Source organism: Emydura macquarii, unplaced genomic scaffold (genome assembly GCF_026122565.2).
Source record: "Emydura macquarii macquarii isolate MOO-44397 ecotype Brisbane River unplaced genomic scaffold, CSIRO-AGI_Emac_v2 contig_1230, whole genome shotgun sequence".
Taxonomy (NCBI): Eukaryota; Metazoa; Chordata; order Testudines; family Chelidae; genus Emydura; species Emydura macquarii.
Genome location: NW_027131367.1, coordinates 20,145,414 through 20,169,246, shown reverse-complemented (window position 1 = coordinate 20,169,246; position 23,833 = coordinate 20,145,414). Strand labels below are relative to the sequence as shown.

At 48.5% G+C, this 23,833-nt stretch overlaps 1 protein-coding gene across 7 annotated transcripts in view; it reads left to right on the top strand.

Moving 5' to 3' along the window:
- Positions 1-23,833, top strand: part of MYOCD (myocardin) — a 73,827-nt gene that overhangs the window by 5,832 nt on the left and 44,162 nt on the right. For all 7 annotated transcript variants that reach the window (XM_067547742.1, XM_067547741.1, XM_067547739.1 and 4 more), the window contains exon 2: positions 20,069-20,134. In XM_067547742.1, the coding sequence (XP_067403843.1) occupies positions 20,069-20,134 (66 nt within the window). The remainder of the gene's footprint in view (positions 1-20,068; positions 20,135-23,833) is intronic.

Here is a 23,833-nt window from a genome sequence, read left to right as displayed (position 1 = left end):
GGCCGATGGAGGCTGGGATTCTGGCTGTTCCCAAAATACCCACTGACGTCAGTGGGAGCAGATCTTGAGCTGGTCTAAGCCAGGCTGAGGTGGCAGGAGCCACGTGGCACTGGGGTGAGCATGGAGTCACCTGCCTGCCTGCGTCCCAGCGAGGTGTGTGCGCACAGGGCTGACTCACACCCCTGTCCCTGGAGCAGCAGGTTCTGCCCGCTGGCAGTAGCTTGTTAGGAACCTCTTCTAATGCTAGCTGACGCTGACGATGGTGACACGTGTTTGTTCCCAGCCTCTGCTCCGTGCCAGGCTGTACTTTGCCTCATGGGCCTCAGGCTGGAAGCAGTCCCTACTGCTGAGTTACAACAGGCCTCATGAGTGATGTGAAACAGAGCCCAAAGCATTTCTGTGAAGGGGGGGCCTGAGCAGCCTCTGGCTCTCTGCACCCCGAGTGTGGAAGAAGCTCCAAGGAGGATCAGATGTGGACTGTGTGTCTGCAGCCCATCTGTATTCCTGGTTTTGACAAGATAAAACAAACATCAGCCATATGTGATAAGCTTCATGGGCAGGGAAACAGCTGAGTGGGGCGCGGGTCTCCAGGTGAATCCCCGTGACAACGTCCTGCGGGGGGAAAGGAGTGAATGCCGCTTTCAGCCAGTGGTTTTTGCTGTGGGGCCGGCTGGTCAGACAGGCTCTGCACTGGGGCTGTGACGGGGGCTGAATTTCTTCTCTTGTTGCCTAAGAAGGACTTGAACCAAGTGGGGTGCTCAGAGCTGGCGCCATCCGTGTGACACCTGGCTGCCGCGGCAGAGAGGACTCGCCCTGCCTCTGGTGGCAGCAAAGCAGCCAAACAGCATGGGAAGGGTTAACAGGCTAACCCTCAAGAAGGGCCAGAGCCCAGGAGGGGCTCAGCAGGGGTGGGGTGACTGGCGCCCTGAGAACAGGCAGGCTCGAGCTGCAGAATGTGGATCCAGGTTTTGAACAACTCCCAAAAGCTGGACGTGTTCGGATCCAGGCATTTGGTGCAGCCCATTACAGAGATCCGGAGCATCTGCAAAATGCACAGTTCAGGTGTGTGGTGCCAGCTTCTCCCTACACCAGGGGAAAGATCCCTGTCTCTTTAAAGAGGCACTGTCACCTGGAAGGTCACATTTCAGTCTGAAACGCTGTACTTGTTGCAGCTACAGGCAACACTTGAGATCCCTGGACCTGGAAGGATACAGAGCCAAGATGATCTCCCCCTGCTGCCCAGTTTGGTCCCTTTGCACATCCATCGGCACTCTGCACGGAGCCAGGCTCACTGTGCCCCTGTGCATGTCACTTAGCGCTGCAGCTCCTTGCTTGCTGAAATGCCCTTTAGACGTGTCAGCACAGGTATAACACTCAGGCGTTTAAAGCGCTCTTTTAAAAGCAGTCATGGGCCCTGCTGCCTACAGGGGCTGTCTCAAAGAGGGGGATGTTCTCAGATCAGCCAGTTTCAAAACAAGTGCAAGTTAGCAGGAGTCCCTTTAAACAGACGCATGCAGAAACTCTGCGCAATGTGGGACAGAAGGCCCTGGCCTCCCTGCAGTAGCTTTAGGTGGCCTCAGTCTCTGGGTCTAATCGCTGACACCACAGAAAACAGGCAGCACTTTCTGTCTTCGGCAGCTGTCTCCCCCCTCGTGAAGTGCCATGGTGAAGTGTGTACCATTAGAATGCAGATTCCTTTCCAGGGCTGCACGTAGGACATAGAAATCTGTGTGATTGCTGAATGCAACCTACAAGCTCCCATGTTAACCCTTTAATCCTCTGCAGTTGGACACCGGCTTCGAGAGCTTGTCTGCGAGGCGAGGGGGGCCTGAGGAAACCCACCATCTGCAGAGCTCATTGCTACTAGCCGTGCATGTCCATGGGCGTTTTGTTTGATTCCTTGGGGATCTGTTTCTGATAGAAAAGAAAGAGCATCTCAAGCAGAGACACTCCTCAGCACCCCATGCATTGGGCAGCGAGTTAAACTCTGCAGCTGCTTGTGCACTGCCTGATGCCACTCTGTGTCTGTCAGCTGGGCCCCAAACTGGCAGGGATGTCTCATGTCACAGACCTCGTCTCTCCTGGCCACTGGTGCTCAAGGAAATCCAGGAGCGAGCAGTACCGTGGAAAGAATTGGTCTCGCTTTCCTGATGGCAGTTCTGCACTATCTTCTGCTCCATTTTATCAAGGGCTTTTCCATCCCTGTGAGCAGCTCATGCACTGTGACGGGAGATGAGGTGTGTGTCCATGCTCTAACACAGAGACCGTCTCCCCCTCGAGGTTGCTATCTGTGCCCTTCTCTCAGATCTAGCCTTAAGGCTTGAATCAAACTTGGCAGCTGATAATCCAGACCGAAAACACCAGGGTTTGCTTTTGCAGGGAGGGAAATAGAAGTGCAGGTTTGCGATTTCAAACAGGTTTATTCTGCCCCGTTGTCAGTCAGATGTCACTCCACTTCGGGAGGAACAATCGGTTGCACACATACAAAATGGGAAATGATTGCCTAGAAAGCAGTTCTGTGGAAAGGGATCTGGGGGTCATAGTGGATCACAAGCTAAATATGAGTCAACCGGGTCATACTGTTGCCAAAAAAGTAAACATCATTCTGGGATGTATTAGCAGGAGTGTTGTAAGCAAGGCACAAGACATAATTCTTCCGCTGTACTCCGCGCTGATTAGGCCTCAGCTGGAGTATTGTGTCCAGTTCTGGGTGCCACATTTCAGGAAAGATGTGGACAAATTGGAGAAAGTCCAGAGAAGAGGAACTAAAATGATTAAAGGTCTAGAAAACATGACCTATGAGGGAAGATTGAAAAAATTGGGTTTGTTTAGTGAGGCGTAGAGAAGACTGAGGGGGGACATGATAACAATTTTCAAGTACATAAAAGGTTGTTACAAGGAGGAGGGAGAAAAATTGTTCTTGTTAACCTCTGAGAATAGAAGAAGCAAGGGAGATTTAGTTTGGATATTAGAAAAATCTTCCCAACTGTCAGAGTAGTTAAGCACTGGAATAAATTGCCTAGGGAGGTTGTGGAATCTCCATCATTGGAGATTTTTAAGAGCAGGTTAGACAAACAGCTGTCAGGGAAGATTTAGATAATACTTAGTCCTGCCATAATCGCAGGGGATTGGACTAGAAGATCTCTCGAGGTCTCTTCCAGTCCTATTCTGATAAGACAGGCCTGGTTCCAGGAGCATCTCAGCTGTCACCCCTGAGCCCGCAGCAAAATAAACAGCCTCTAGGTTCACCCAGTTTCCAAGCACCTGTAAGCTAAGTGGTGAGGAAGGAGCTGGGCTGGCTCATCAAAGGCCCCCTCGTGGCCTCTGTAAGATGCCGCACCGGAGGGAAAGGTGATTCACCATTACTCAACATCACAGCTTATGAACATGGAACTATTCCTACACAGGATGGTGCAGATGCTGACCTGCAGCCTGTGTAAGAGTTATCCTGCTTTCAAAAAACAGCAGCCTGCCAAACAACCAGGGCTAGGATTCTCACCCATTTGTCACAGCTGTTTGGGAGGCTGCTTTGCTCCCCAACACTCTGCAGGATGTTCTGGCTGACACAGGTTAATGGGTGGAATGTCCTCTACACACGTGTTCAGTCTCCGCTCAGGGGTCTGGCAAGTCACCTGGTGACACTGGTTGTGGTGGAAGCTCCCATGTATTCTAATAGCGTATGGACAGGTGCTGTCCCGTTGAGTCTGTGCGGTCTGCGCTTCCTGAACAGGATCTCTGGGAGATGAAAGTCCTGAGGGCTTGACTCTGTGTTGCTGGCTGTAGTGCCTCTTTCACTGGGTGTTGGATGGAGCCTTGGGAGATCTGACAAACCGTGAGACAATACTATGTGATCATGTAATTAAACCAGGCGATCCAATCTCACTTTGTTACTGACTCATGTAAATAATTCTGCCTTCATAACAGCCCTTCTCATGGCATCCGTCGCCAGGACCGCTGGGCAGTTGAACAAGCTGAGAGTAGACCCAGACCACAACCAACAGATCCACAAATCAACTGACGTACCTAACTGCCATGGCAGTGGCAAAGTCCAACTTTTATGCACCACGAGAGCCTCAAAGCCCACGTCTGAGCTGCCACCTCATCAAATAGGTACTCAAATTCCTGAGGCGCCTACAGACTAAGCACCCCACTGCCTGTCTTGGCTGAGGGGCTGTCACAGAGTCACAGGGGCTGGGCAATGCCCCGTCTGTAAACAGTTTCCTGGGAGTGACCCCTTTAGTGGGCTAGGCCCCAAGGACCCTCACTGTCCACAAGAGAAGGCCCATGGACTCCAGGACTGGGCCATTGGCACCAGCAATCTCTGACTCTGTGGCTCCCTGCAGCAAACCCAGCCCAGCCAGACTCCTGACGGAGGCTTGTACTGTCCCCTTCAGGGCGCAGCACCCCCCGTGAGTACTACAGCGACACAGGCAGCTTCTTCCGAAGGTCACCATTTATTAGTCACCTGCCTGTGGAATCTTCTCGTCCTGAGGCTAGCACAGAGAGGCAGAAGTCACACCATAGTCCATTCTGGTGAGCACAGAGTCCCAGCCAAACTGCAGTGAGCCCCGTGCTCAAGTTCTGTCTCTCTCTCTCTCTCAGTCGGGCCTGTATAGTTCCCAGGTGAGGGAGTCCAGACTCCTTCCAGAAGCCAACCCTTTACCACCCACCTTCCAGGCCTTTGGCCTCGAGCGGGGGTCTGAGAGGTGGGGAAATCCATGTCCCTCTGGGTCGCTGGTTGCTAGGTTCCAGTGTCCTGGAGATTGGGTCTGCCATGGTCTTCCCAGATTTTCCATTGATTGCCCATTTGTGTTTGACGACCTGTTCAGGCTCAGACGGCTAAGGGAAACACACACACACCTTTGTCTCTTAGCTTGCCCTGAGAGCAAATTTAGTCCTTTTTCCCCTACTGGGAAACCAAGGCAAATACAGGGGAAACTGAGGCACACATAGGCTTCATAAAAATATTCCAGGAAATTCCCACTTCGTTAAGGGGGCCCAATCTGGTAGGTATTCTCAGGGAATGCCTAACCCATACAAAAGGGAGCAAGAGAGTGTGACTCTAGACCGTGTGGTGAGGGCACTCTCCCCCGAGGTGGGAAACCTGTGTTCTTCAATTAATATTTAAGGATTTATATGCCATGGGCCATTTTTTCACAGGACAGCTTGAGAGACATGTATCTCAGCCTTGTGTTAGGGCACTCTCCTGGGATATGGGAGAGCTGGATTCAAGTCTCCTGCTCTAAATTGGCAGGCCAAGGACTGGAAAACAGGCTTCCCACATCCTGGGTGCGTGGCCTGACCAATTGGCTCTGAGGGGGTGAGTCTCTCTTTCTCTGTAGGAAAGGACTGATCTGTCCTAGCTGAGGTGCGTAGCTCTAGGAGAGGCACAACTGCAAATCCCAGTGGCATTAGACACCTCGCTAGCCTGGAGGGGTATTGGAGACGTGAGTTGTCTTCCTAGCTTTGTCCCAAGTAGCTTTCGGCAATCTCTCACTTAATTCATTTGAAAAATTGTGCGGCTGATACTTGACTATCTTCTGAGGGGGCATATGAGGTTTTGCTTAATTATGAAGGCTGTAAAATACACAGAAATATACCAGCCGTGAGTAGAAGAGGTGAGATATGAATTCACTGCCAGCTGACTGCTCTCCTTGCGCTCATCCCCTGCTCACTTGTTCGGGGCACGTCGGCCGCTTTGGCACAATAGCAAGGCTGGAAGAGTGGAGCAATCCCCAGAATTCGGCACGTGTGAGATCTGTGGTAGGAAGTGATGAAACCATTTCATCTGGATGTTTATAACAAAACTGGAGAGAGTGTGGAAGGGACCGGTCTGGCTGTGTCCTCTGCGGGTGTTCTAGGTAACCTTATGAGCATTTTCCATCTCTAACTTCCCTTTTTGTGTTTCTCTGATCTCATGAGACAGTTTTACCATACTGGCAAAAATACAATTATCTACCAATAAATGGGCCTCTCAGATCCCAAGTTAACCCCCTCCCCCTGTTGCGTCTAAGCCCCAGTGTGACATTTGGGGCTAAGAGTATAGAACCATAGGGCTAGAAGGGAGGGTAAGAGTCATTTAGTCTAACCCTTGCCAAGATGCAGGATGTGTTGCGTCTAAGCCATCCCAGACAGATGGTATCCAGCCTCCTTTTGAAAACCTCCAGTGCAGGAGCTTCCACATCCTCTAATCTAAATCTGCTATGCCGTGGCAAGAGAGAACAACTTTTCTCCATCTTTTTTATGGCAGCCTTTCAAGTATTTGAAGACCATTATCATGTCCCTTCTTAATCTCCTCTTTTCCAAAGTAGTCATACCAATTCCTTCAGCCTTTACTCAGATGGCTTCCATGTCATCCCTTGGATCATCTTTGTCACTCACTGCTGGAGTCTTTCCAGTTTCTCCACATCCTTTCTATTCATTGGTGACCAGAATTGGACACAGTACTCCAGCTGAGGCCTAACTAGCACCGAGTAGAGTGGCACTATCCCCTCCCATGGCTTGCATGCTATGCCTCTGTTAATGCAACTCAAAATTGCATTTGCTTTTCTTGCAACCGCATCGCATTGCTGACTCATGTTGAGGCTGTGATCCACCACAGCTCCCAGATCCTTCTCAGCACTGCTGCTGCCAAGTCACTTCTAACCCCAGTCTGTATTTGTGCATTTGGTTTTTCTTCCCAAGTGTAGCACCTCACATTTGTCTTTGTTGAATTCATTTTGTTGTCTATAGCCCAGTTCCCAGTTTATTAAGATCCCTTTGAATTTTAGCAACCGCCTGTAGTTCTGTGTCATCTGCAAGTGTGATCAGTATACTCTCTATTCCTATATCCAGGTCATTGATAAAGATGTTAAACAGCACTGGACCCAGAACAGATCCCTGTGGAACCCCACCTGAAACCTCCCTCCAATCCGACATCGTTCCGTTCATAGTTACTCTTTGTTTGCTGTTGTTTAACCAATTATGTATCCACTTAACGGTAGTTCTGTTGAGCCTGCATTTCTCCAGCTTACTTATCAGAATGTCATGTGGGACTGGGTCAAAAGCCTTGCTGAAGTCCAGTTATATCATGTCCACCGCATTCCCCCAGCCACCAAACCAGTTACCCGGTCAGTCAAGGAAATAAGCTGGGTTTGGCATAATTTGTTCTGACTAAATCCATGCTGGCTGCTAGTATCACCCTTTCATCCTCCATGTATTCACAAATGGAATGTTTTATACATTGCTCTAGCAGCTTCCCAGATATCGAAGTCAGATTGATTGGTCTATAGTTCCCCAGCTCCTCCTTTCCCCCTTTTTAAAGATTGTCACCATCTTAGCCCTTCTCCAGTCTTCTGGGACCGTTCCTGTCATCCATGAGTTTGTAAATATTATTGCCAGTGGCAGTAATTTAATAATGGCAAATAGTGGTAAATAATTCTCATTTATACTTCCTTGGTGGCATGCCCCTCCTTCCATTCCCTGTATGTGTCCCTTTTGGTTTGTAGATAGCTACAAAGCTCCTTGTACAGGCACATTGGCCTCCTGTGGCCCTTCTTAGCTTTCCTCTGCTTGATGCTGAGCGCCTGTACTGCATCTTTTCGGAACTGCCAGCCCCCTTCGACTCCTTTTCTTCCCATGGGACCTTGCCTACGAGGTCTCTGATTTTGTGCTGGACTAGGTCTAATCTGGGTACCTCACGCCGGGCTAAGTTCCTGCCATGGGCTGTGAGTTCAGAAACATGGGTGGCAGCCCAGCAATATATTCAGGATACACTAGACTCAGTAGGTAAGCTCAGTTTTTGTCACCACACTTATTAGCAAGTGATCACTCTTGGACTTTCCTCCTCACCAAAGTATCAAAGGCGCATTCTCTGCCACGACTAACACAACTGCACACACAGTTGGGAGCAGGGCCCGCACATGGGGTGGGGAGGGTACACTTTACCGGGGCCCGAAGGCACTGGGGGTCTGGCCCAGGCTGCAACCCCCATTATGTGTGTGGGAGGGCGCCTGTGTTACCTGGTTCTTGTGTGTACCTGTTACCTGGTTCTTGTGTGTACCCCTCATCATTTTTGTTCTCTGTAGTTTTTTCAGTTTTAATATATCTTTTTGAGATGGGGGCAACCAGAATTGTATCCAGTGTTTAAGGTGTGGGCGTACCATGGATTTATATAGTGGCATAATGATGTTTACTGTCTCAATATCTATTCCTTTCCTAATGGTCCCTAAAATTCTTTTAGCTTTTTTGACCACCATTGCACATTGAGTGGATGTTTTCAGAGAACTGCCCAAAGTGACTCCAAGATCTCTTTCTTGATTGGTAACAGCTAATTTACACCCCGTCATTTTGTATGTGTGGTTGGGATTATGTTTTCCAATCTGCATTACTTTGCATTTATCAACATTGAATTTCATCTGCCATTTTCTTGCCCGATTCCTCAGTTTTCTGAGATCCCTTTGTAACTCTTTGCAATCTGCTTTGGACTTAATTACCTTGAGTAATTTAGTATCATCTGCAAAGTTTGCCACCTCACTGTTTACCCCTTTTTCCAGATCATTTATGAATCTGTTGAACAGTACTGGTCCCAGTGCAGACCCCTGGGGGACACCACCATTTACCTTTCTCCATTCTGAAAACTGGCCATTTATTCCTACCCTTTGTTTCCAGTCTTTTAGCCAGTTACTAATCAATGAGAGGACCGTCCCTCTTATCCCATAACTGCTTACTTACTTTGCTTAAGAGCCTTTGTTGAGGGACCTTGTCAAAGGCTTTCAGAAAGTCTACATACACTCTATCCACTGGATCACCCTTCTCCACATGTTTTTTTACCCATCAAAGAATTCTAATAGATTGGTGAGGCGTGATTTCCTTTTGCAAAAGCCATTCTGACTCTTCCCCAACAAATTGCATTCACCTATATGTCTGATAATTCTATTCTTTACTGTAGTTTCAATCCATTTGCCTGGTACTGAAGTTACGCTTACTGGCCTGTAATTGCCAGGATTACATTAGTTATCCTCTAGTCATCTGAGGCAGACGTTGATTTAAGTGATAGGTTACATACCACAGTCAGTAGTTCTTTAATTTCATATATATGATTTCCTTCAGAACTCTTGGCTGAATAGCATCTGCTCCTGGTGACTTATTACTGTTGAAATTATCAATTTGTTGCAAAACCTCCTCTACTGACACTTCAGTGTGGGACAGATTCTCAGATCTGTCACCTAAAAATAAAAGCTCAGGTGTAGGAATCGCCTTCAAATCCTCTAAAGTGAAGTCTGATGCAAATAATTCATTTAGCTCCTCGGCAATGGCCTTGTCTTTCTTGAGTGCTCCTTTAGCACCTTGATCGTCAATGGCAGCGTTTGGCAGGCTTCCTGCTTCGATGGACTCACAAATATTTTTGGTGTTAGTTTTTGTGTCTTTTGCTAGTTGCTCTTCAAATTCTTTTTTGATCTGCCTAGTTATATTTGCCAGACGTTATGCTCCTTTATATTTTCCTCAGTAGGATTTGCTTCCAATTTTTAAGGCCTTTTTTGCCTATAACTGCCTCTTTTACTCTGTTGTTTAGCTATGGTAGCATTTTTTGGTCCTCTTATTGTTTTGGGGTTTTTTATTTGGGGTTTACATTTAATTTTCAGCCTCTATTATGGTGTTTTTTAAAAGTTTCCATGCAGCTTGCAGGAATTTCACTCTTGTGACTCTTCCTTTTAATTTCCATTTAACTAGACTCTTCATTTTTGTATAGTTCTCTTTTTGAAGTTAAATACTACTGTGGTCAGCTTCTTTGGTATTTCCCCCCATCCCCCTGAAAGATGTTATATTCTATTACATTACGGTTGCTATAACGGAGCAATTCAGCTGTATTCACCTCTTGGACCAGAGCCTGTGTCCCACTTAGGACTAAATCAAGAATTGTCTCTCCCCTTATGGGTTTCAGGGCTAGCTGCTCCAAGAAGCAGTCGATAATGATATCCAGAAGTTTCATCTCTGCATCTCGTCCTGAGGTGACAAGTACACAGTCGATATGGGGGTAGTTGAAATCCACTGTTATTATTGAGCTTTCCATTTTTGTAGCCACACTAGTATCCCCAAGCATTTCACAATCACTGTCACCATCTTAGTCAGGTGGTCGGTAGTATGTTGCTACTGCTATTCTCTTATTATTCAATCACTGAATTTCCATTCATAGAGATGCTGTGGTACAGCTTGAGTCATTTAAGATTTTTACTATAACTGACCCCATGCTGTCTTTCACACTCCCCCACCAGCACGACCTACTCTGTCATTCCTATGTATTTTGTACCCTAGTATTACTGTGTCCCATTGGTTATCTTCATTCCACCAAGTTTCTGTGATGCCTATTATATCAATATCCTTTTAATACAAGGCACTCAAGTTCATCCATCTTAGTATTTAGACTTCTAGCATTTGTACACAAGCACTTATAAAATGTGTCAATATTTAGTTGTCTGCCTTCATGGGATGTAACTCAACGGGCCTCTTTTTCATTTGATTGTTTCTCTTCCGCTCTTACCTGTGCTTTATCAACTTCTAGCCTCTTCTCTTTACTAGAATTTAGAGAATTCCCATTAATAAGCCCCCCCCATGGGATAGCTCTGTCTGAACTGTGTGCTCCTCTGCACCTGTTGGCTTTCCCCCAGCCCTTAATTTAAAAACTCCTCTACAATCTTTATAACTTTACATGCCAGCGATCTGGTTCCGTTTCGGTTTAGATGAAGCCCATCCTTCCTGCATAGGCTCCTCCTTTCCCAAAAGGTCCCCAGTTCTTAATAAACCTAAAACCTTCCTCCCACAGCATCATCTCATCCAGACATTGAGACCTTGTAGTTCTGACCCTGCGTATGGAACTGGAAACATTTCAGAGAACATTACCATGGAGGTCCTGGTCTTTAATCTCTTACATAACAGCATACATTTTGTCTCCAGGACCTCTCTGCTATCCTTCCCTACGTGACTGGTATCTACAGTACCACAAACATCAGCTCCTCCCCAGCACTGCACAGAAGTCTCTCTAGATGTCTTGAGAGATCCGTAACCTTCGCACTTAGCAGACAATTCACCATGTGGTTCTCCCGATCATCACAAACTGAGCTCTCTGTATTTCTAATGATCAGATTCCCCATGCCTATTACTGTCTCTTCCTAGTAACTGTGTCCCCTCCCCTGGCGAGTTATCTTCAGTGTGAGCAGATACCATGACTTCCTCTGGAAGGAGGGTCCCAACTATCGGATCGTTTCCCTCTGCTCTGGTTTGATGCTCTCCTTCCCTGAAACTTCCATCCTCCTCAAGAGCACAGAGGATGTCGGACCACGGGTGGGTCTGCTCCACTGTGTGCCGGAAAGTCACCTCTACGTCCCTCTCTGCCGCACCGGGGTTGCAATGGTGCACAGGTGCCATGGCTCGCACTCAGAAGGGGCCCTGGCACCCGGACTGTGGCCCCAGCTCACTCCACCTGCGCTCTACCCCAAGGCCTCGCCCCCGCTCGGCCCCTGCCCCCAAGGCCCTGCAGGCTGCTAGCTCCTCTCCTCCCCCCACTCACTCCTCTCTGCCCCCTAGCCCCTCCCCTCCCCACTCTTCTGCCCCCTCCCTCCACCCACCCACCTGCCAGCCACTTGCTCCTCTCTGCCCCCTGGCCCCTTCCCCCTCTCCAGGGCCAAGCCACAGGGTTGCCGTTTGGGGGGCGGGAGGGGCTCCTGCCCTCTCCCCCCCCCCGAATTTTGTGCAGGATATCTGATCTCCGCACACATCCTAGCCCCAGGCAGAGCCTGCGTGTGGAATATGAGTTCTGCAGAGGAGAGCGGCTGCTCCCAGCGTGTGCCCGGGGCAGGGAGGCAGGGTGGTTAAGAACTGGAAGGGCTGGTGATTAAATGAAGGCCTTGGAAGTCTTAGATAAGCCTGTAAAACAGGAATCCCTCTGCGGGGGGGCGAGGGCTGTTGAAAAGAGAACGCAGAGGACTCAGAAGAAATACAGCGAAGCTCTCTGAGCCAAGGGTATGTTCAGAAAAGAGGGAGATGAGAGGGAGGGAGGTGAAAAGAAGGGGCCAAAGCCAAGGGGCGGGATCGCAGCGGTATGAGTGCCCACGCTTCCTATGGTACTGATGTGGCCCCATCACCATCGGCTCTGAGCACCTCACAATGTCTAACCTATTTCTCCTCACCGCACCTCTGTGAGGCCGAGCAGTGCTGTTAGCCCCATTGTACAGATGGGGCACTGAGGCACAGAGACCAAGGGCCAGGTTTTCAAAGGCATTTAAGCACCTAGTGGAATTTTCAAAAGTGTTTAGAAGGTTGGGTGCTTTTAAACCGTGCTAGACGCTAGCTGCATCTTTGGATGCCTAAAAGGCTTTGAAACTCTGTCCCTAAGGCACTAGCCTGTCCCTGGGGGAAGTAGAACCCAGGTCTCTGAGGGCTAACTCCCCATCCACTGGACCAGCCTATCTCTCACCTGCAAACTGCAGATAAAGTCTGATAGATGGGAACAAAACCCAGACGGCCAGTTCTCTGAGACTCCAGCAAATGGGCCCAGGAGATTGGGGAGAATGTCGTGGTTGACAGCATGAAAAGCAGCACTAGTCAGGAAGGATGAAAAAAAAAAAGAGAGAGAATGAGATTCAGATGAGAGGAGGTCACTTAACCCCCCGGGGTGGCAGGTTCTGTCCCCTGCTGGGCTGTAGAATAATGGCTGCTGTGAAATTTTACATTTTAGCGGAAAACCATTTTGTTTTGTCATGTTTTTGTTCTGAGTTTGTGAAAAGGAAGGAATGAGAAAGTGTCGTATGAGTGTCAGATGTGTTTATGCCTCAAATTCTTAGGGTTTCAACTGTATTCTGGCCAATTCCATAACAAAGAACAGAAATTACAACAACGGAGTCCATAAAGTCAATGGGATTATTGTCATGATTTGTATTATTCACTGGGCCCCATCTGTGTGCTCAGCACTGTTCAGAATATGTCAGAAAATATAGTCCCTGCGCGAATGCATATAAAATGCGTAGCTCTGGGTAAGATGACTCAGATATTTAAGTATGAAGTGTGTAATTATTGAGCACATGTTAATATCTATAAGTGGAGGCGCTGATGGCAATAGAAGTTTTACCTGATTAAGGACTGGAAGATTTGACCCTCCAACTTTTTTTTAAGAGGAAGAGTTGCTCAGAGCTTCTGGGCCTGTTTATTTTCCTTTCTTGCCTGCAGTGGCCCTGATATACCTGAGAAGACTCAATATTTTTCTCAACTTTAAAATGTTGAATTTTCTTGGTGTTTGGTTTTAAATATTCTCCTGTGAGCACAGCAACTGATTCAATCACTGCAGTGTTGTCTTTAAGAGCCTTCTGGCACATAACTCGCCGTTAAACAGAAGTGAAAGCAGTGTTGCCAACTGTCACGATTTTGTCATGAGTCTCATGATAATTATTATTTTCCTTAAAGCCCCAGCTCCTGGAGTCAAGTGGATATGTGATAATTTCAACCTTCATTCGTAAAGGAAAAGTAAGTTTCTAGCCCTTGTGGCTGTGGAGAAAGCTTCAAAATGTGTCCTCCCCCTCCTCCCCCCGTGCCCCCGAAGGGCTCAGAAATAAAAACACCAAATCTATTATTTTTACAGAATCTCATGATTTTTAACCAATCTTATGATTTTTGGTGAGCCTGACTCATGATATTTGAACATTTGGGGTTGGCAATACTGTGAAAGTAACTTGAAAGTGTCTTGAAGGTGACCATTTGAAGTCAGTTTTTAGTCTATTATTTGTAGTACAGTAACACCCCTATAACACCAGGCAGGTGCAGTATAAACTCACAGGGCCTTGCCCTGTTAGGATGTTTCCAAAAGTTAAATGATCTATTCCAAGCTTGGTGAACTGCGAAAAGTAAGTAGATAGAAAGAAATCTAGATTTTTCTGCAATTGTTTCAATTGTTGTATTCAAGAGTTTGTAACAAAGTAAGAATAGACATTAAAATTTTAAACCTAACCAATTTCCCTTAAGTGAGTTGACACAAGATGTCATAACATGTTAGTATTAGAGATGAGGAGGTCTAATATTTATTTGATTTTATTTCTTTGTATGGGAATTAGACACAGCGCTCCTGTCAGCTAATTTCTAAGTTATTATCTGCAACAAAAACTAGCGTTTTCAGGTGCCTAAGTAGCCCCTGGAATCATGGTTAAAGTTGCTCCCCCCCATCTGAAATAGCGCCCCTGGAGCCACACCATCTAGGACGGGTGCAAAGGGGGATGTGGGAGATCTGTATGTAGTGGGCAGTGGGGGATTTGTGGGGGGTGCTGGACATAGGGGTTTGTGGATGGAGGGTTCTGGGCATGGGTGGTGATGTGCCAGGTGCTGTGAAGTGGTGTGAGGTCTTGAGGGGGTGTCTCTGGGCAGGGGGTGCTGGACATAGGGGGGTCTGTGGAGGGTCTCAGGGAGGAGGCATAGGGTTCTATGAGGGTCTCAGCAGGGCAGGGTGCTGGGAGGGCAGGGTGGTGCGGCCTGGACCCCCCCCGAGAGGAAGCGGTGCTCTGGCAGCGCAGGGCCGGGCAGGCCAGTGTGCGGCTGGTGGCTGCCGGTTTGTAAACAGTGCCCTCACGCTGGTCGGGGCAAGGCTGCCCCCGCCATGTCATGCCCCATTGCCCCTGGCTGGCCCCTCACTCTGGGGACCAACCATCCTCATCCCCCTGCGCCATGCCCCATTGCCTCCATGGGGGCCCACAAATATGTTTGGCACCAGGCCCACAAAAGTTGAATTGGGCTCTGCCTCTCTGTCTCCCTTAGCTCCTCCGGAGCCAGTACTTGGCCTCTGAGGGCCAGGAGCTGCTTGCACTGAAAGCACACATACACCACCTGCCAAGGCATGCTGCATTCAGTGCAATAAACTGGACAGCCCCCAGACTGGAGCCTCTGCAGCTGGATTTCTGCCTGCATTGTTTTTACTCTTGTAGGTTTTGGTTGGGTTTGGGTTTTTTGCCGGGGGAGGAGGAGGGTTATCGACCTAAATGTAGAGAATGGTGGGTGTATTGGTTTTCATGCTTCCTCTCTAAACTCCCTTGCAAAACTCCCCTGTTCCAAGCTCCTCTGGTCACTTGGGAGCTGGCTTTTTAACACTTCCCCCCACACCCAGGGATCCTAAAGGGATTAGGGATCACAGGATGGCAGGCTGGAGCCTCATTTGCAAGCTTTTCAGCCTAGCCTAGCAGGCCGCCAGGCTCCGCACACAAGCCCACAAGCAGACCACACCATAAACTTCAATCAAGCAGCACATGGCAAGCAGCAAGCACGCAACAACAAACAAACAACAGACAACAAACTCACTCCTGGGGTCATGTAATTTCTCCTCCTTCACTTGGAGAATTCCCTTGCAAAACCCCCCTGCTTGCTGCCCTGGTTTGCTAGCCACCCCAGGGCTCGTCTCTGGATACCTTTGGCCAGACAGTTCTGCACACAGCCTCCAGGGAGCTCATGGAAAAACGGAGTTGGACGTGTTTCGCACAGAGGAGCAGGCAGTTGGGTGGCTGCTGCTATCACACGCCTGCTCCTGGCTGAAGTTGTGTGTGTGCAAGAGTGGACTGAACATAGCATTAATTAGGAAGGCTGGTCTGGGGCGAAGGCCGTAGATGGGACCTTCAAATTCTGGGTCAACTGCCGAGCTGCTCTGTGTTCTTGGACAAACAACTTACTCTATCCTGTCCCTCTCCTGTCAAAAGGGGGTAGCACTTCTCCGCATCTCCAGGGGATGGGAGATGAAAGTTCATGAGTGATTACAAGCGTTGTTTTCCTAAGAAGTGCTGGGATTTGGCAGGAAAATGTCATCCCATGGGGGGGTTTTCACTAAATACTTACTCCTGAATGTAAGACACTGTTTGTATTCAGGGAAAGCACAAAGCAGTGACATTTCAAGTAGCATCATGCTAAGGAGGCTTCTTTGGAAGTGCTGTTATTGTTTGGCTCCATTTCAGACTTCAGGGAAGTTTCATTCTGGGCACTACAAATTGCTGGCAGAAGCCGAAGGTGAGGAGAGCTGAGGGGGTCTGGACTCCCCAAAGTCATAGAATCACAGCGATGTAGGGCTGGATGGGACCTTGAGAAGTCAGAAACTTCTGCCCCCTGCGCTGGGGCAGGGCCAAGTAAATCTAGACCATCCCTGACAGGTGTTTGTCCAACCTGTTCTCATCAACCTCCAGTGACTGGGTGTTACGCAGCCTCAGGATTGGTGCTGTGCCTCCAGCTTTGGACCAGTCTCTTGGAGGATCCTCTTCAGTGTGCCAGACCCCCCAAGGGGTCTCACTCTTCCGTCAGGGTCAGCCACCCAGCCTCACCGCCTCCTAGACCAAACCACGGAGCTCCAGCTCTCCTGCTTCACAGCGTGAGCTCTGGTCAGCAAGTCCATCTGAGGTAGACTCCTGGCAGAGACTTGTCCATGCTTCAGGGACTAATGCACCTCGCCAAGCCTTTTCAGTGACGCTCAAAACAGTTGGGTTTCTTAGTCAACTGGGACAGAGCCTAGGAAGTGCTTAGGTAAGCACAGAGGACTGACGGTTAAAGCATCATCTATTCTGGTAAGCCCAGAGCAGAGCCAAGCTGTCGTGAACCCCATGTTCAGGCTCTGTCTCTCTGTCCGACCTCCTTGGTCACCTCCCAGCTGAGAGCCCCGACTCCTTCCAGCAGTCAGCTCTTATCCCCCCACGTCATACATAACAGTCCTTTGTTCCTGAGTTGGGGGATTTTGCCTCAATTCTCTACTGAGACTTGGCAAAATCCATCTTCCTCTGGGTCGTTGGTTGCTAGGTGTCAATGTCCTGGGGACTGGCTTTGCTATTGTCTTTTCAGATTCTCCGTTGATATGGGGTTGGCCTCAGCCAGTTATTTTTAATGACCCACTCGTGCTCAGACAGCCAGGTGACATTGACACCCATGTCTCTTAGCCTGTCCTGTCTCTTAGCCTTCACCCCCCCCCCCCACTGGGTAACCAGGCACATGATTGGGGAAACTGAGGCAAACACAGGCTCCCATTTCATCACATGGGGATTCCACAACTTCCCTTGGAAGCCAATTCCAATGCTTAACTGCCCTCACAGTTAGAAAGTTTTTCCTGATATCGAACCTAAATTTCCCTAGCTGCAGACCAAGCCCATTACTTCTTATCCCAACTTCAGTGGACATGAAGAACAATTGATCACCTTCCTTTTTGTAACAGCCGTTAGCATCTCTGAAGAATGTTATCTGGTCCCCCCACAGGCTTCTTTTCTCGAAATGAAACTTTGTATCATGCCTGTTGCTCTCCTCTGGACTTTCTCTAATTTGTCCACATCTTTCCTAACGTGCAGCACCCAGAATTCGACACGGTACTCCAGCTGAGTCTCACCAGTACCAAGTAGAGTGAGACAATTGCCTCCCATGTCTTACATACAACACTCTTGTTAATATACCCCTACTTTATATTAGCCTTTTTGGCAACTGCATCCCATGGTGGACGCATATTCAATTTGTGAACCATCTAACCCCCAGATCCTTTTCGGCACTGCTACTGCCTAGCCAGTTTTCCCCCATTTTGTAGCTGTGCATTCCATTTTTCCTTCCTAGTGAAGTACTTTGCACTTCTCTTTACTGAATTTCATCTTGCTGAATTCAGACCAATTCGTCAAGGTCATTTTGATTTTTAACCCTCCCCCTCAATCTGGTGTCATCTGCAAATTTTATAAGCAGACTCTCCATGCCCTTATCCAGCTCATTAGTGAAAGTGTTGATAAGTACTGGTAGAAGCTGAAGCAAAACAGTCAAATGCGAAAGAGTCGCATTCAGTTACATCACATGAAGGCAGACAACAAAATGTTGACAAATTTTATAAGTGCTTCTATACAAATACTAGAAGGCTAAATACTAAGATGGTGAACTTGATATAATAGTCATCACAGAACCTTGATAGAACTATGGTAATCAATAGGACAGAGTAATAGCAGGGTATAAAAAATATAGGAATGACAGAGTAAGTTGTGCTGGTGAGGGGGTGTGTGAAAGAAAGCAGAGTCAAATCTTAAATGACTCAAAAATGACTTAAATGACTCAAAAATGACTCAGAAAAATCTTAAATGACTCAAAGTGTCCCATAGAATGTCTATGGATAAAAATTCCATGATTGAATAATAAGGCTATAGCGGTACTAACCCCCTGACCAGTGATGACGGTGATTGTGAAATGCCTGGGGATCGGGAATACAGAGAGGCTACAAAAATAGAAAACTCAGTAATAATGTGGGATTTCAACTACCCCCCATTGACTGGGTACTTGTCACCTTTGGATGGGATGCAGAGATAACATTTCTAGATACCATTAATGACTGCTTCTCGGAGCAGCTAGTCCTGCATCCCACAAGGAGCGAGGCAATTTTGATTTAGTCCTAAATGGAACACAGGATCTGGTCCAAGAGATGAATACAGCTGAACCACTTGGTAATAATGTAATGAAACCATATTAACCATAATGTAATTAAATTTAAAATCCTGTGAGGATATGGTGGGGGGAAATACCAAAGAAGCCCACTACAGTAGCATTTAACTTCAAAATGGGGAATTGCACAGAAGTAAGGAAGGTAATTAAATGGAAGTTAAAAGGTACAGTCACAAGAATGAAATGCCTGCAAGCTGCATGGAAACTTTTTAAAAACACCACAATAGAGGCTCACAGTAAATGTATGCCTCAAATAAAAAAATTGCCAGAGGACCAATAAAATGCCACCATGGCTAAAGAACAAAGTAAAAGAGGCCTGCACTCCGAGCCCTTTGAGGAGAGGAGAAGCCACTGAGCGAGACGTTCAGCTGCAAAGACTTCACGATACTGCCCCATGCTGATACAGCAAACTGTGTCCTGCAGGAGGCCTATGCCCTGAGAGGGTCTGTTAGTGACCCAAGAGTTGACAAAGGGACTGAGAGCGTCGTCATTGCCCAGGGAAGTTGCAGAGCCCTTGGGGCCGTAGTTTGCTCTGTCATTTAAAAAACTGCAATTTCTGCAGGCTTTATAATTGTAACGTCTTAGCTCACCGGATCATGTGCTCTTGCCTCAGCCAGTAATAATGGCAGTTGGTTTTCTTCCCTCTCGGTTTCATAGTTTCTGCCCCTCTCAAATATTTAGCATTTGCTTTTCACTCCCAGCATTACCAGCCCCAGTGAGGTGGGACTCGACATGGATATGTGGCTCTCCACAGAGAGAGCTGAGGTCTTGCTGCACCTGCGCCAGTATTAGGGCTCCGGCGTATGCATGCTGGCCTGCCATCCAGCAAGCGGCAGTGCTGACACGCTTTTCTTTGGCACTTTGACTTCGTTTTCTGCCTTGTTTTTGTTCCTTCCAATGTATGAATAGGCCCAAACAGCAGCAGAGGGGCCAGCCACTCTTCCCCATAGATTACAATGGAGGCAGAGAATCCATCTTTCTTTGCCTCCAGAATAATGACAGCGTATGATTCCAAAAACCATGGCAGCTGGCAAATGGATAAAAATACCAGCCAGCTGGTAATCCTAGGCTAGACCCTTCCTTTCCTTTCAGACACGCTGTGATGGGCAGCAACGGGCACATTACGAAGTCTCATGAGCCGCCCCCCATTTTACTGAATGGGGCAGTTCACAGCTCAGGGCTCTGTTCCAGGTTCTCTGTGGTCTGGAGCAGCGTCTCTGCCTCTTTTACATTTGCTGCCCATTTGAAGGTGCCGGCTAGACAAGTGTTCTTTTTAAATGAAATCTGAGACTCTGGAGAACAGCTAAGAGGCCCTGTCTGTGTCCACTCCCTCCTGCTAGTCCTCCAGGCTCACCCTTTGGGAACGCTGCCCTACAGACCCAGATATTGAATAAAACAGGATCACAGCCATGGCTCGGCACCTGCTTTGCTATTTTTCAGGATCACCCCTCCCCCAACCGTTCCTGTCTCCTCGTGGTGTTAGGGGAAAGCCTGTCTTTCCGTCTCAGTGACAGAACGAAGGGCTCTGGGCATGCTGCGGAAAGCACTTTCCAGGGGCTGTTCGCAGGAAGTTACTTGCTTCAGGAGAAGTAGTCTGCATCTCTTCCTGACACTCTTTCTCTGACAGTTTTACAGTTACGGCTTCAGCAGAGAAGAACCCGTGAGCAGCTGGCGGACCAGGGCATCATGCCACGTGAGTACCTCACTTACCACCCTCTGTGTCACATGCATCGCACAGCTAGATACATTGCTGCACTAGCTGATAGGAAACTGGCTGGCTGGCACGCCCCACTGGGCTGGTGTTCCACTCTCACTGCTGGTTGGCCGGCTGGTCTCTGGGTAGGACCTCGCTACCTCCACGCTGCTCTCGCTGGCATCTGAGCACGGTCTGTCCAATGGGTAATAATGCAGAGGCCCATAAGAATGTCAGTGGAGCTGCCCCAATTGACACTGGCTGAGGAACTGGCCTGCTAGCCATCATCTTTGGTAGCGTTTGAGTCCCACTCTCTTGTGGTGTACTGCAGGTCACACTCCGGTTCTGTTCCAAGTCTCCGTCGTAGGTTAGCACAAGCCTGTCTGAGCCAAACAGTTCGCTGCATGGTCAGAGCAGGAGTCTGATAACACGTGAACCTGCGACGTGCCCTTCATCACCTGGCAGGTTCAGGCCCAAAGGCAGGGAGTGCGGTACTGAGACAGGCTGGCAAGCCAAGAGCTAACTGCCAGAAGCTGTCTGGGATTTGCTGCTGGAATGAATCCCCCTGGAAAGGGGAGAGGGGGTGAAAGGGTTCATGGTTTTTTGCCACATCTCAAGTGGCCTGTGGCTGGTGGTGGCCAGAGTCTCCCTGTAACAGGGCAGTGCCGTGCGGTCAAGGCTGAACCGCTAGCTGTTTTATTTAAAGAGTCAATAAAACCAGTGAGCTAGATTCGCTGAGCCCTGGCACAGAGTACAGCTGTGGTACCTGGTGATTCACACACAGCCCTTCTCTCTGGTGCAGCCAGAACTCCCCTACAGGTGCATAGGCACAGGCCACCTGAGAGCCATGCTGAGTCCGTGCATCTCCTGGGGGCCGCATCCCCTCTGCATCCCTCACTGGGCCAGCCATGGTGCTTTGCCCTGCTCTGATCCCCCTAGCTCCTAAGCAGATTTCCCTCACCACGGCTCTGCAGCCGCTAGTTCAGTTGGTGGGCTGCAGCCCTGGCCAGCACTGGCTATAGCCCAGTGTTTCAGAAAGCCCAAGCCAAAGCCAACTGCACTGTGCTGGCCTGTGAGAGCCGGGAAGGGCAAGAATGGAACTGGCCTGCATGTTGCACCGGCATTGCCCCGGCTGCGAGCGGCAGCAATGCAGCCCAGTCAGCTAGATCTGAAACCTCCCTTCTGCCCTGTTAACTAGCGCATTGGATCCTAGTCTAGACACACCCTGCACGGACGAGCGATGATGTTAGCAGTAACCCCAGCCGAGGACTTACCCATACCTAATTGCCTCTTCACTGCCTCCTTTAGAATCACTGCTAAGGACTGCAACTTTGCAAAGCTAGTACACGTCTCACACGCGCCTCCCGCTCTGGTTTTGGCTATTGTGTGTTTTAATGTGGACACCCTTAAGGACTGTGCTGTTCAAACAGCTTTTAAACCCAAGCAGAGGAGAGCAGCAAGTAACAAGACAGTTCAGTAGCAGTATGTCGGTAGTGGTCCATTCAACACCTTGACTATCTCTCCCACCAGCTCTTTCTCGTTCTCTTGCTTTCCTCAGTTTGTAGTCCGTGTTGCTGGCAGCAGCAGGCTAATCAGTGTAGTACTGCCGCCCTCAAACATGCAGAAATCATGGCAGGCCCCAGTTCATGAGATTGGCATCAAAATCACGAGATTTTAAAATCTAATAAATGTTGGGGTCTTTGATTTGAATTCTGGGGCTTGGGCCTGTTGCGTTCATACTTTCAAGCTTCTCTGCAAACAGGAAGTCTAGACGTTTACTTTTTTATTTTTAATGGAAACCGAGATTCTTATGGAAATCCCAGAGCCTGGGGCTTTAAGGAAAGCACCAAATATTGTCAGACTAGTGATCGAATTGCAAGAGTTGGCGACTGCGTCAGTGTTTTGTGCCGCCTCTAACATCTCCTGTTAGATGACAGGCCCACGTTTTAAAGCTGTGTGCGCAAAATGTCCCATTGCACATGCATAAACTGCAGTTCTGTGAACATAAAGGTCTGTGCACCAGAAATCCCACAATGGTGTGCGTACATGGGGCATGCACACTTTTAGGCATGAGGAGCAAATGCTTTCTAAAGAACCCTTGCATTGCACATGGTACAGAACGGCAGAGCATAGGCACTGGCAGAAACCTCAAAAGCCTTTTCCTGTTGCTTCTAGCTTTGTCACACATTCACCTTTTGAGCTGGAATTTGGCAGGCCTGTGGCCGAGGAGGTCAACCAGGAGAGACTGAGCACAAAGGGTTCAGTCACTTTTGAGAATGAAGACAACAAAAACACACTTCTGCCACTATACAAATGTGCACATTTCTTAACAGCACAATCACATCGCAAGGCAAGACATTTGACAGAGAGCTTGTCGCTGCATCACACAGGTGCCCTGCAATAGTCCAGCTCACAGAGGGTTTAAAAGCATGCTTTGTGCCTGCACAGTCAGTGTGTATTATCAACAAGGGTCTGTTCATAATGGTGTCCCCATGTCCTGCTGGCACTTAGCAGGCACATGTAAGTTGAGTTCCTGGAGGTGCACGTGGACTGGAACCTCACTCCATACATGGAGGTGAGTATGGAATGAGCTGGGGCTGCTGTAATGCACAACGTGTGCAGTCTACAACAGAGCACAAAGAGCTGTTCTGTACACCTGGGCGTTACCATTTTAAGGTCTGAGATCCCACAAGTCACCAGGCCCGGATACGATTGCTTTATATGGTATATTAGAAAGCGCCTCTATGAGACACAGTAGTCTTAAGGAGTCATGAGATATCCGACCTTAATCATGAAATTGGTCCAAGAGTGGACATTGTCAGGCCTGGGTCTTGGACCAGGGTAATTTTAAATCCCTGGGCCAGATTTTCTGCTGGCATAATTTTATTGCAGAGAATTTGGCCCCCTTTTTACAACTGATCCATTTTCAGATTTGCACATGCAGAGGGCAGCGAGACAGATTAATGTTCCCAATATAGAATATCAGTGGGCAAAAGGGTGGAGCAATCCCTTCTGGATACCTGTGAGTTATGAATATTCTCGAACACGATGCTGTTCTGTAACCATTTATTGAAAGGTCATTAAAGTGAAGGCCTCAAACAAATAATACAGAATGCACCAATGAAGTGTCTTAGACAGTGTGCGGCAGAAGTGTCCCATATAGCACTTGACTTCGCCCCACGCGTGGGAACAGCCTGATGCAGGGAAAGGTTCAGTCTGCAATCAATTCCAAATGGAACGGTTAAAGCAGACAGGGAGACAAGGCAAGGACCAGCGTTGCACAGCCTCAGGGGCAGACTGTGGCTGAAGAGAGAGGAAGGCTTTGCAGACATACCCCCCTGCCCATGGAAAGATGGGTGAGCCTCGGGTGAGAAAGGCACAAGTGCCAATCTCAACCTCGCTCAGCTAATGGAGTCACACAGGGTAGAACAGGTGAAAGTGCACAGAGAATCGGGCTCAGTGAAGTCCGTGGAGGAATTCCAGATTCACACCAATGTAAATGAACCGAACCCCGCGGGTGAATGGGAGGACAAAACAATGAGACGTTATTGAACGACTCGCCCAGATGCAATTTTATTGGCTTGATGAAAATGTTTCAGGCCTGGTTTATTGGGCAAATTCACCCTGTGGAACAGCTGGGAGAACGTGTCATAAAGTCAGGAGTATCGCAAACTGCATGCATTTGATGATCCACAATGG